Below are 11,188 nucleotides of genomic sequence, written 5' to 3'. Positions count from 1 at the left end.
TTCCGTGTTTTCTTCGCCATTTATTTGTTCCGTAGCTCGATCCCCCCTTCAGCGGCTCAGCCTTGAACGCGTCTCTCCCCTTAAGCGGCTCAGCCTTGAACGCATCTCCCCCCTCTACCTATGCCAATGCCAGTACTCAGGTGAAGTAGGAAATGAAATTGTTTGATGAAATAAATCTTACGGATTGATTTTAAACATATCCATAACAATTTCATGTTTTTTAAAGCAACAAACGCATATCACTTTTAAGTTTCTTGTTATATGGGGCTGACGCGAGGTGCTGCTCAAGCCGGCCAGAAGGGTGGTCGAGCGGGGGAGGCTGCACGCACTCATGGGAGAGGGGTGAGTGAAGGGGGGTTTACCTGGGCCATACCATACATTCCAATGTTTTCCCTGCTCAGTACATGTGGGTGGTCTAGTGGTTAGCAACTCGGGCTATGAATTTCAAGCGCCGGTGTTCGAATCTCGGCGATGTCGAAATATAATTTTATTTAAAAAATATTTTAGAAAAATTAATAGCTCAACAGCATAAAGTGGTGTGGAACTATCCTGGCGAAATTGATCGTTTTTTTTTTTTCTTTGATGAAATATACAGCACGAAAAGAAAATTTCTATTATAGTTGAATACCAAATGTGGTTTTGAAGATTTCCATCTATCGGTGATAGTGGCGTCACTAGCGTGGTTCAATAGCGTCATGAAGATGGCGTCATCTGCTCATCGTCAACTTCAGCGTTTAATTTACAATTAAGAAATAAAAATCTTATAAAAAAATAAAAATAGCTTCAACATGTGTACATTTTATTTTTAATCATTTTAAAATTTGAATTGCAATTTTCGTTACATTCGATTCTGAATCATTTTCATTTCAAATTGATTCACACACATAGCAGACGCCAACACATCAAGCGTCATCAATAGCGTGGTCTGTGGTGCAATGCTATCTGGAGTAAGGCGTTTACCTTCGATTCCTACAATTCGGGTGAGAGTGTAGAGAATTCTATCATGTTATTTTCAATCTTTAGTTACTACTATTGTAATTATCAACTTGTGTGAATAGGTAGCGTCATGATTGGCCTACCCTGATGGCGTCATGATCGCTGCTGATTGCCTTTCAAACAGGTTTTCAGCATTCTGCTTACACCTTTGGCATAGAGTCACATATTTCACAATCCAACATCAATTGGTACCAACAGCAGCCCTTCTCTCCATCATCCAGAAGGGTCTGAGATCAGTGTTGGAGATGTGTGTGACAATTTTAATATGATGAAATTTATCTACCACCAAATTTTTACTCGTTTATGTTTTTGTTTTTCAGGATGGTTCGGAACAACCCATGGAAAGCTTATCACTCATTGATGCTGTGATGCCTGATATTGTTGCAAGTCGTCAACAGCAAACACAGAACAATCAGAAACCACAAGTGGTAAAGACAGAACCACCAAATTCCAATGGAGATGAACCCATGCATTCCTATCGTAAGATAGTCAATACTTTTCTTTGATCCCCTGAACTACTTACTTATTTTCCCTACAATTTTTTATGAAGGCTGGGAAGAGGAAACAGGAGTAGAGATACCTTCCAGCAAATCAACTGTACTTCGTGGCCATGAATCTGAAGTTTGGCGAAGGATGGTCGCCCAGAAGAGAACGCACCAGCATCTCGATGTACTCCTCTGATCTTTGCCGGTTGGTAACAAATTATTTTGAGCAGTTCACTGGTTAAGTTAATTAGACATTAATCAAATTGTTTCGGCATCAGGTCGATTACCATGGACTACACGGAAGATGTCGAAAAAATCAACATATGCTCAGCACCGACTTAAGACATACCTTTGTCTTCATTTTTTCAAAGTAACAGACAAAGCATTGTCTTAAGATTCGGCTTTTTTAAATACGATATTATTCCTTCCGCTAGTGATTGGTAGCTGTATTTAAAGTTGAATTATTCATATTTTTGTCATTATATGTTAAGTTTAATTTTTTTTTGCCGGCCTTACCAAGAGAGCTGATTCTTTGTTTTGTTTAGACAAAGCATTGTCTTAAGATTTGTCTGTTTTGAATACGATATTATTCCTCCCGCTAGTGATTGTTAGCTGTATTTAAAGTTGACGTATTCATATTTTTGTCATTATATGTTAAGTTGAATTTTTTTTCCGGCCTTACCAAGAGGGCTGATTCTTTCTTTTGTTTAGACAAAGCATTGTCTTAAGATTTGTCTGTTTTAAATACGATATTTTTCCTCGCGCTAGTGATTGGTAGCTGTATTTCAAGTTTAATTTGTCATGTTTTTGTCATTATATGTTAAGTCTAAGGTTTTTCGGCCTTACCAAGAGGGCTTATTCTCTCTTTTTTTTAAGACAAAGCATTGTCTTAAAATTAGCCTGTTTTAAAAACGATATTATGCCTTGCGCTAGTGATTGGTAGCTGTATATAAAGTTATCATTTTTTTACTGCCTTCCTCGTTAAATTTGTAGTGTAGAAATTTTATTTCATGGCCGCCGTCGTTTTTTTTCTGTAAATTCTGATTTTTATGTTCAAATTAATAAATAAAATATTTTTTTTCGTGAAATTTTGACTTTTCTGAATCGTGGCTAACAAAAGCATAGGTTCCCAGGTAGCACAGGCATATCAATTGCATGTCTATATGATATGCTAATGTCATTTAGATATCCATGTCTAAAAACTGACATCATTTTTACCTTATGTTTATGTAATTTTTTTGATATCGAAAATTGGATATATTTTCGATGTCAATTACATATATACAAAATTAGACTTTTCTATGTATTAAATATGACATGAAATAGATATAAAAATTGATGTCCACAATTAGACATCGTAGACAGGATATAGTAATGATGTACTTAATGAGAAAATGAGTTACATTATTTTGATGTACCGATAAAGTATATCGTATTTATATCAATATTGGGACATCAGTATTTTGACATAAATTTGATTTAAAATTGATATTAATTTTAAGATTAAAGTTCGTATTCTAGAAATGATATGAAAAATATATCAAATTCACATCTTAATGTCATTTATATATTCACATCTATATGCTACAAACTCAATATCAAGTAGATTGTTAGGGGATTAGGGGAAAACATGGAGGATTTCGCAGGAGTGTTTTCACAATCCACGGGGGGAGGGGGGTACGCGTCAGTCACTTTCTCTATCTCCAAACTCCAAAGAAATCCACAATTACAAAAAATTTCTAAGTCCCAATTCTGAAACACATAATTCTGGAATATTTGTACGTTTTCTAATATTAGTATAAGAAAAATAGCTCAATGGTAGAAGAGCCGTCTAGCATGCGGGAGATCCGCGGTCGATCCTCGTGAGAGATCATTCTTTTTTCATATTACTATTAATGAAATTCATACTATTTATGCTATTTAAAGTGGATATGTGATATATAAGTTATCGCCTACTAATATTTAATGTATTTAGATGTAAATAGATGCATTTAATGTATTTTATTTAAACATCCGAAAGGTATCATAAACTAGACATGATAATTTGGATGTCTTTTGGACATATAAAAGAGGGACACGTGGAATGTCAAAATGATATCCCAAATTCGACTTATAATGTCATAAAAGGGATATCAAAATGACTTTTTTGGAACATCAATATGATATACGATTGCTACCTGGGTTAAAACATTATTTTATGCTTAAAAAAGATTATTCTTTACTTGGATTTGAACCATCATCCTCATCATTACGAAGCTAGTGCTCTAACCACTACACCATTTATTGCCAACATTTTTTTTCAATTTTCAATTCCACTTTATCGTTGTTGGTCAATGTCGTGTTTTTCGTTAGCATGGTTTGCGGATATTTATTTTAGCCAGATGTATCTGGGAACTGGGAAGCGCCTTCTTTTCGCTCTCAATAGCAAATGGCTACGAGCGGTGGCCGCTGAGTTTTTCAAATGTTTCGTCTATGTGGTGCGAGCCAGTAGCCGCTGCCGGTGTTGGAGGTGGGCCATCTTCAATTTATTGGACAGCAAAGGCATACGGCTATAAAGGAACGACGGGTCGCTAACGATCAGCTACTCTGGGTGTTGTCGACAAGGGGCAGTCCAACCAGCCCGGAATTAAACGGTGAAAAACTAGCGCAATAATATTAAGCCAAATATTTGCTAGATATGCGCACGGTTAATTAAATTTAAAACAATACGTTTTAATAAGGGCTAAATTTTTATTTTAGGGCTTGCGCGTTTCGTAAATTATACCATGAAATAAATTGCGCTCAATTGATACTATCGTGCGCAACTTAATGATTAGCAACCTCCTGCGCTCTTAGTAAAGCTTGTTCTAGTGAAAAATATTTTTCCTTATTATTTTTGCGTATATATTATAAAAGGTATTGCGCTAAATTTAGCGCCTCGTAGTTTATCACAGGTAAATCACTAGTGCCATACGCGCTTAAACAGCGCTAGATCTAGCGCGGAATATTTGACTTAATTATTTTTCGCGCTACATATTTATTTTTGCTGCTTATTTGTGTTTGTAAATTATGTTATGAAATTCAATGTGCTAAATTTTACGCATTTCGCGCAAGTTAATCTTAAGTTAATTATTAGCGAAATGCGCGCATAGAGAGCGCTCGCCGCAATCGTTTTCCCTTTAGTCCTTTACCCTACAAATTTACCGCCGGAGGCCGTGTGGGATGGCTCTACCCTACAAATTTACCGCCGGAGCCCATGCGTGAATATCCTCTGTCGTGCAAATGTAACGCAAGAGACTAAGCGTGAAGCCACTCTACCCTGCAAATTTACCGCCGGAGGCTAATGCATTCTTGCAGACGTTGCATCATTGTAATATCTGATGGTGTAGTGGCTATTGCTCGGGTTCCACGACGCGAAGAGGGGTGGTTCAAGCCCACTCCGTCAACATCCATTATCGTGTATATCGGCGTGACAGGGGATGGGTACGTGCAGCCAAGGCTCGGAACCGACGAAATATCGTGATAAAAAATTTTTCACGCACGAAAAACACGACATTGACCAACAACGATAAAGTGGAATTGAAAATTGAAAAAAAAAATGTTGGCAATAATTGGTGTAGTGGTTAGAGCACTAGCTTCGTAATGATGAGGATGATGGTTCAAATCCAAGTAAAGAATAACCTTTTTTAAGCATAAAATAATGTTTTAACCTATGCTTTTGTTAGCCACGATTCAGAAAAGTCAAAATTTCACGAAAAAAAATATTTTATTTATTAATTTGAACATAAAAATCAGAATTTACAGAAAAAAACGACGGCGGCCATGAAATAAAATTTCTACACTACAAATTTAACGAGGAAGGCAGTAAAAAAATGATAACTTTATATACAGCTACCAATCACTAGCGCAAGGCATAATATCGTTTTTAAAACAGGCTAATCTTAAGACAATGCTTTGTCTTAAAAAAAAAGAGAGAATAAGCCCTCTTGGTAAGGCCGAAAAACCTTAGACTTAACATATAATGACAAAAACATGACAAATTAAACTTGAAATACAGCTACCAATCACTAGCGCGAGGAAAAATATCGTATTTAAAACAGACAAATCTTAAGACAATGCTTTGTCTAAACAAAAGAAAGAATCAGCCCTCTTGGTAAGGCCGGAAAAAAAATTCAACTTAACATATAATGACAAAAATATGAATAATTCAACTTTAAATACAGCTACCAATCACTAGCGGAAGGAATAATATCGTATTTAAAAAAGCCGAATCTTAAGACAATGCTTTGTCTGTTACTTTGAAAAAATGAAGACAAAGGTATGTCTTAAGTCGGTGAGCATATGTTGGAAAAAATGGCGTGACGTTTTATCGCTTTGCTGGAACGAGGAAAATGTTTGCCAGCGTCGAAGAAGATCCGGACAATTGGGACGGTGTTTTTGTTCGGGAGGCACCTGCAATCCTTCTGGTGTCACCAATTCAACGACTTGTCTCTACGGATCGCCGGCATTCGTCTCTTTCCCTCACTATTACGAGGCCGACACCTTCTTCCAAAATCAGGTGGAAGGATTGAATCCGAAAAAGGATCTTCATCAATTTCACGTCGATCTTGAACCGGTAATAATTTACCTTTATATCTAAACCTTTTCGATCCTTATCGCTAATGTTTGACCCTGATTTTGTAGCGCACTGCTACTCCGTTAAAGGTGGCGGCTCGTTCTCAAATCAACATTCTGATGCAATCTATACCCGGGCATTGAGTGAGTGTAGCCTTTTGTTATACTATTGCAACGGGCAATTTGATAATGATGCACATTTTTTGTTCTTCACATGTAGTGTCGTCGAAGATGTCCGGTAGGTGTACATGCCAGTGATCTGGTTCGGTGTTGAGGCTGATTTTAAGCGACAAACTTTTGGGATTGATCCATTTCATGTTAATAGGACCCTATATCAGATGCTTCTTCTTTTTCCTGATGTTCGTTACCTGCATAATTGTGGTCGCAAAAAGTGCAGTCAAGTATTCCAAGATGAGAAAGGAAGTTCCGCCAGTACATCAGGAGGAAGAAGGTGATCGATCGAAAGAAGACCTTGAAAAATCCGAACCCATTCAAAAAACAAATACAACGTAAAATTTTATTTAATTTCACTTTGACGTGTGTTCAATGGAATTTTTTTAAATAAAAAGTTTTTTTTTTTGTAATAAAAACTTTCTTTTGCGTCTGTATCTAAGGACAAAACAATTTCACGATTAGTGTTCCAAAAAAATGGTGGAAGTCGATTATAAACAGGGAATTTCTTTTCATATTTATATAATGTGAGTGAGAGTGAAACAACGGGAAGAATGGGAAAATGCAGACCAGAAATCCAGCATTAGAGTAATTGGAATCAGGAGTAAGGAAAGAGAGTAAATCTACGTTGAGTGCTGGGGCGGAATGGAAAGCAAACTGCTACGTGCACTGACTCGTTGAGGCGTTGCCACCAATTGCCAAAGAAAACAAAAAACAGTTAATAAAATATGTTTGCTAGTCTAGATATGTTTGCCCTCCCAGCCGATGAGATTCTACTTTGAACTGAAGCCATCGATGAAAATCAAGAAAAAACAATTTATTATGTTTTTACATACTATCAGTATCATTTAAAAATAATTATTTTTTTTATTTTGAATTTCCTCCCTCAAAAATGGTCAATCGTTGTATCTATGTGGCAGTGTGATGCTGGTGATACTGAGAAAAGGACGATTTCCCTGGAGCACACTTTGGAGTGCATTCATGAACGAGGGATACCGGATGTTGGTTTTGGAGACAGTCTAGTTGAAAAGTACAGTTTCACGAGCATCAAATTTTCCATGCCATTACTGCTTGTCCGCGTTACCACTTGTCAGAAGACGGGGATAATGTTTCCATCGGATACATTTGGTCCAGCTGCACGTAAAGATCCACGCAGAGCCAAATGGTTTAATGAGATCAAGATCATGTTTGTGATTGTTTTCGTGCCTCAATCGCCAACCGTGTCTTGATCACATCTATATTGATCGCTAATATCATTTTCTAAAAAAAAAAAAAGTAAAACCCACAGCTGAAACATAGCAAAAACGTCTTCAAGATGAGGCGGCCAGTTCGGCAGAACGGGATGATGTGATGGCCGAGTCATCGTTCAACAGTCCCACATCACCACATTCACCATCGCTCAACAGCTTCTCAAAGCTGCCGCGTGGAAGTCTTAAGAAAATTTTCGATAAGTAAATACTCGATCAGCTAAAATCTGTTGAAACGTTAAAAGTTGCTATTATTTAATTAATTATTTATTTATTATCAATATTTATTTTTTGCTTTACTAAGATTAAAACGAGCTAATTCCGGCGCTCTTGAAGGTGATCCGTCAACACCTCTTTCAACCGAAGATTTCCGTCGTGGGGGTACGCTACGGGCAACAACGGGACCACGTTAAGGCTGGAAAAATGGATTTCCGGGTCCAGCTGAAACCATCAAACCTATCCAGGAGTTTGTTCTATGATTTTCCTTCGATTTTCATCTCGAGTGTTACTTACTGATCATGACTTAACGAATCATTTAGATCTGAGCTTCCCTTCCCGCAGTGGTCCAGCGACGACATTGCTTCTTGGCTTCACGACATGGGATTACACTTTTACGTGAGCGAAGTACAGCGCTGGGGTTGTCGTGGCCAACAATTGCTAGAAGTTCCAGTGGCCGAGATCGAAAAGGAGTTGTCCATCAAACATCCGCTGCACAAGAAAAAGCTCATCCTTGCTATAGAAGCTAAAGGCCGAGCTCAGGATCCTATGTCACTTGTACCAATCCTCCCGGGTACGAGAGATCTTGGGGGGTATCCTTCCAACTACTTTTCTTTATTCCGTGTCTTACTTGAATAGATTTGCTGAAGCACACCGGAAAATTGGACCATCAGTGGGCCGTTCGTTGGCTAGATCCCAGCTAGCATGTCTTTATTGGTAAAATATTTTTTTCCGACAATATTCTTCGATCGATAACCCACATATTGGTATAATATTATATTATTACTATGTTGCGACAAGATGGCTGTTAAATTTTTTTGTTATTTTCCCAATAAATGACTATTATCAAAGATGAATAAATTAATATAATTTTTTTTATTTTCCCAATAACGGATCATTAAATAAGGAATACATCGTTTTCTATGAAAAAGCTATATTCTTTTACATTTACCACACGTTCAAAACCCTAAATGATTGTTTGGGTGCTGACTTTATTGACGAGAGTGGGTTTGAACCATCATCCTTTGAGTCACCAATTTAATGCTATAACCACTACACTATCAACGGATATGATAATAAAGTCCCGATGTGACCAGATGGATAGTGCATACTTACACATTGTCATGGTTATAGCCCAGCGTGAGAAAAATCGATTTAATTACATCAGTGTAGGAATTTATGATTATTGAGACTATTTGTTTCATAAGTCATTTGTTTGCTGAAAGTGGGTTTGAACTAACCTCCATAGAATTACCTATATGGATATATAATAATAGCAGTTTTAACATTTCATCTCCTTAACTTTTAAGATAAATTATATCACGTTAGCGTGAAGGTAGAGTTTTAAATTCGAAGTACGTAAGTTAGTTGTTCGAGGCTTGTGCAAGATTTGGATTTTAAGACAATTGGATTGTTCACTAAGGCAATTGTATGCAGAACTAACGAATTGAATACGATATAAAACATTTAGGATTTTGAACGCATGTTAAATGTAAAAGACTATAGCTTTTTCATAAAAAAAGGATTTATTACTTTTTTAATGGTCCGTTATTGGGAAAATAACCAAAAGTAATATTGATTTATTCATCTTTCATAATAGTCATTCATTGGGAAAACAACAAAACAATTTAACAGCCACCTTGACGCAGCAAAGTAATAATCTAATATTATACCAATATGTGGGTTATCGACCGAAGAATATTCTCGGAAAACAATATTTTACCATTACGGGACTAGACTTATCCCTTTTTTGGCCGCAGGGACATCCTTGGCGAGATCCTCTGGATCTGTCTATTGCCTGTCGGGACAAACCCCTATAGGGAATCCCCTCTTAACCCTTGTTTACGTGGCTTCTAGAAGTTAAAAACTTTTATTGCATCAAGTCGAAAAACATTTGTAATATCGCTGCTGGTGTAGTGGTTATAGCATTGGATTGGAAACTCCAGGTGTGATGGTTCAAACCCACTCAAGACCAAAAGCAAGAAATTGTTGAAGATAAATAAATATTCCACGCTGAACTACATAACCATAAATACAAAAACCAGATTTCCGAAAATTTTAAAAGTAGTAAAACTGTTATTTCACCAATAAAAGTAAAATAAGTAAAACAAGTTGAAAAAATATTGTGAGCCAAAAATTTGGGTGCAAAAATATATTGGAAAAATATTTAAAAAAATTATTTTACCAACATCTCAATTGTAGGAATATAATATTTTAGAAATATTTGGGAAATATACTCTGCTAGCTGGGATGATATCGGCTTGCCACAGTACAAAGATGCGTTCCTCGAGTGTCGAGTGGATGGCCGAATGCTTCATTTGCTATCGGTAGACGACCTTTGAACACACCTGAAAGTGACGAACCTGCTTCACCTCATCTGCATCCGGCGTGGAATCCAAGTCTTGCGCTTGAACGATTACAACCCGAGTTGTTTGCAACGGCGTTCGGTTCCAAAGATCCGGCTCATCCGACGCCCGGTCAAGTTTCCGTTTGGACGAATCACCGCGTTATGGAATTGCTCAGAGCTGTCGATTTGTCCTAGTACGCTCCAAACATGAGGGGATCCGGTTTGACGTGGATGTTCTGGTATAAGCTTCTGTAAGAGTGACCTAACGATTTCTGCACTTTTGAAGGTGTCCATGTGGTTTGTTGGTGCACGATCTCGCTTTAATGCCAAGCTGCTGGCCGCGTTATTGTCAATTCCTCAGGGTAAGACGCTGCTACGTCGGAATTTGGCCACGCATTTTAATCAATTGGTCAGTCGGGAAGTGGTGCAAGCAAAACGTGAAATGGAAACTTCATCGGCCTCTCCTCCTCTGACTCCTGTTGCCAAAGTCAAAGTGAGTTTGTTATTTATTCACTTTTATCATTGAATGTGTTTCTGTAATTTTTTTGGTTTTTATACTTTACAGATCATAAAGAAATCACAGTTCACGTTAAAATGCCGAAAGGGCAAACCGGACGAATTTGATTCTGATGATTGGGTTTGCCCACCTTTCGATTCGTCCGATCTAGATAATGACAAAACTTCTTCCCCAAAGGTAATTGGTCATCTATAATTCTCACTACGGCACTCAAAATAACTTATTGATTTAAAAATTTCATAAAAGTCTCCTATGACCAAATCAACCGACTTGTGAAGGGCAGTCGATTGAATTTATCATCTTGACAATACGAAATGCAACAGTAGCTACAGCCGTATTGAAAAATTTAAGCAGCTTTACTATAATCGATTAAGATTTTCATCCAGATCCTTTCACATTAGCTAAAGGAGGATGTGGCGTATGCGGTCGCCTTCGAGGCCATGTCACTTTTTGGTTTGAAAAAGTAAAGCTGCGTTTCGTCCCAATTGTTCTTTAATATGGTCTCTCAATTTACGCAATCAATCAAATACAAAGAATACATTTTAAACAAACCTTTCACTTTGTCACGTCACTCTCAAAATTAATTTTATCCAACATTCCAATTTTCTTAGATGTG

The 11,188-nt window shown here is 37.2% G+C and overlaps 1 protein-coding gene and 2 long non-coding RNA genes across 5 annotated transcripts; all 3 read left to right on the top strand.

The window, feature by feature from the left end:
- The first annotated feature begins 879 nt into the window (after window positions 1-879).
- On the top strand, window positions 880-1,802 carry LOC124320866. Of its 3 annotated transcripts, none has more exons than XR_006914053.1 (5): window positions 880-980; window positions 1,063-1,243; window positions 1,317-1,476; window positions 1,547-1,686; window positions 1,760-1,802. It is a non-coding gene; the product is annotated as an uncharacterized LOC124320866 (long non-coding RNA). The 3 variants fall into 3 exon arrangements; XR_006914054.1 differs by having other exon boundaries at window positions 884-980; window positions 1,059-1,243; XR_006914055.1 differs by having other exon boundaries at window positions 887-980; window positions 1,121-1,243.
- A 4,169-nt stretch (window positions 1,803-5,971) lies between these two features.
- On the top strand, window positions 5,972-6,305 carry LOC124320873. The gene is made up of 3 exons (XR_006914067.1): window positions 5,972-6,075; window positions 6,144-6,218; window positions 6,295-6,305. It is a non-coding gene; the product is annotated as an uncharacterized LOC124320873 (long non-coding RNA).
- A 1,610-nt stretch (window positions 6,306-7,915) lies between these two features.
- On the top strand, window positions 7,916-10,887 carry LOC124324931 (liprin-beta-1-like). The gene is made up of 8 exons (XM_046784397.1): window positions 7,916-7,962; window positions 8,032-8,282; window positions 8,348-8,407; window positions 8,641-8,716; window positions 9,927-10,035; window positions 10,342-10,548; window positions 10,621-10,749; window positions 10,819-10,887. Exons 1-8 carry the CDS (start codon window positions 7,916-7,918, stop codon window positions 10,846-10,848), a joined length of 909 nt encoding a protein of 302 aa, XP_046640353.1. The 3' UTR covers window positions 10,849-10,887.
- The last annotated feature ends 301 nt before the right edge of the window (window positions 10,888-11,188 follow it).

This window comes from Daphnia pulicaria, chromosome 1 (assembly GCF_021234035.1).
Source record: "Daphnia pulicaria isolate SC F1-1A chromosome 1, SC_F0-13Bv2, whole genome shotgun sequence".
Classification (NCBI taxonomy): domain Eukaryota; kingdom Metazoa; phylum Arthropoda; class Branchiopoda; order Diplostraca; family Daphniidae; genus Daphnia; species Daphnia pulicaria.
Note: the sequence above shows the minus strand (reverse complement) of the source record. Positions and strands in the feature narration are given on the sequence as shown.